Below are 1,354 nucleotides of genomic sequence, written 5' to 3'. Positions count from 1 at the left end.
AACTCTAAAATATCTCGCAATCTCTGAAAGGCACTGAAAGAAGCACAAGGTGTAGTTGATTTGAAATTTGTCGTGATAAATGAAATTATTCCTACACGAAATTATTTCTACACATACTTTGGCAATTGTCAGCGCGCCTGCGATAAACGGTCTTTGCTCTCTTCTTGGCAGACATAATTTTTGTTTTCCTTTCTGCATTTATTTGCACGTTTGCATTCTACTCCATTATGGCATAAATCCCCACAATTGTGAATATAATTATGCAAAAACGTGTATTTAAATATCCTACATTACTTCTCCCTTAGTAGGTTCTACATAAAATTCTGACATGAATCGGTTAGCTCAAATGCACGGACATTCTTGCGGTTTTACATTTTGCGTTTAGCTCCCCTGAAGTTCGGTGGGTGCTTTTCTTTTTACTTGGTACCCTTTTTAGCTTAACCTTCTCCACATCCGCTTTCACCTTCCACCCCCTTCCATCCTCTGTCCCTCAAAGAGATAATCAAGAAAGACAGACACATAAAGTCACTAAGCAAGAAGGGACAAAAAATGGAAACTGTTGTATTTAAAAGCTGCCGTTATTGGGGTGTAGGCACTGATCAGCAGATGAGGGTCGCCATTTTACTACAGCCTCAACAACTGGTAGCAAAATCTTTTCTACGTACATCCTTAATTAAATGCCATTCACTTTGACTACTTGCCGCCACGCCTTATGTGATTGGCAAAGCTGAGAGTATAAGAACAAGCGCCATAGTCAAGCAGGCGATGATAAAATATTTGGCTTGTAGGCTCGCGGTGATAGAATGAACTCCCGCAACACAATTGGTGCACATTGCCTTTGAGGGCGCCTCTATCACACGTAAATGAGTGGAAACACCCAAAGGCTGATGAAAGGTAGGCGTAAGTGCCAGACGATTCGCTTCCTGATTGGCCGAACCGAGCCACGCATTTGGAGTGCTCGCATCAGCAGTCTTCGCATTCAAATGGCAATACGTTTGGTTCGGGAGACAAAGTGAAGCACACAGGAGGCACCGCCTAATATTCAAGGAAATCACATTATTTATGTCGAAGTAAAGGCAGCGAAAATTGGAGACGTGAGACCACAATTGGAATTGAGTTGATGCGCATGCTGGTGGGGGTAACACCGCCATTGCTGGCAGTTTCAGCAACAAAATGTTTCAGCTTAACTAAGGAAGTTAGGAAAAGCCTTTAAATGGAACTGACTTTTGAGTGTGGCAATGTGGCGTGGCTGATTGTCCAGTTGCGAAATAAATGCTTCAATTTGAGGTGCCAAAGATGAGTGCACAGGTCCATTTTTAGTGAAAGAAACCCATTTGTGTTGCTCTTTGTCGTT

At 42.4% G+C, this 1,354-nt stretch overlaps 1 protein-coding gene across 1 annotated transcript; it reads right to left on the bottom strand. All coding sequences in view use genetic code 11, as the record gives it.

Annotated features, from left to right (window-relative positions):
• Nucleotides 1–710: 710 nt before the first annotated feature.
• Nucleotides 711–1,151, bottom strand: EGR_08248 (hypothetical protein; the record flags this gene model as incomplete). The annotated part of the gene is made up of 1 exon (XM_024497497.1): nt 711–1,151. The coding sequence occupies one exon, from the start codon at nt 1,149–1,151 to the stop codon at nt 711–713; it is 441 nt and encodes a 146-aa protein (XP_024348092.1).
• Between the last annotated feature and the right edge of the window lie 203 nt (nt 1,152–1,354).

The sequence above is a fragment of the Echinococcus granulosus genome, assembly GCF_000524195.1.
Source record: "Echinococcus granulosus chromosome Unknown EG_S00100, whole genome shotgun sequence".
Classification (NCBI taxonomy): Eukaryota; Metazoa; Platyhelminthes; class Cestoda; order Cyclophyllidea; family Taeniidae; genus Echinococcus; species Echinococcus granulosus.
The sequence above is the reverse complement of the archived record's forward strand: the minus strand, read 5'-3'. Positions and strand labels throughout refer to the sequence as shown.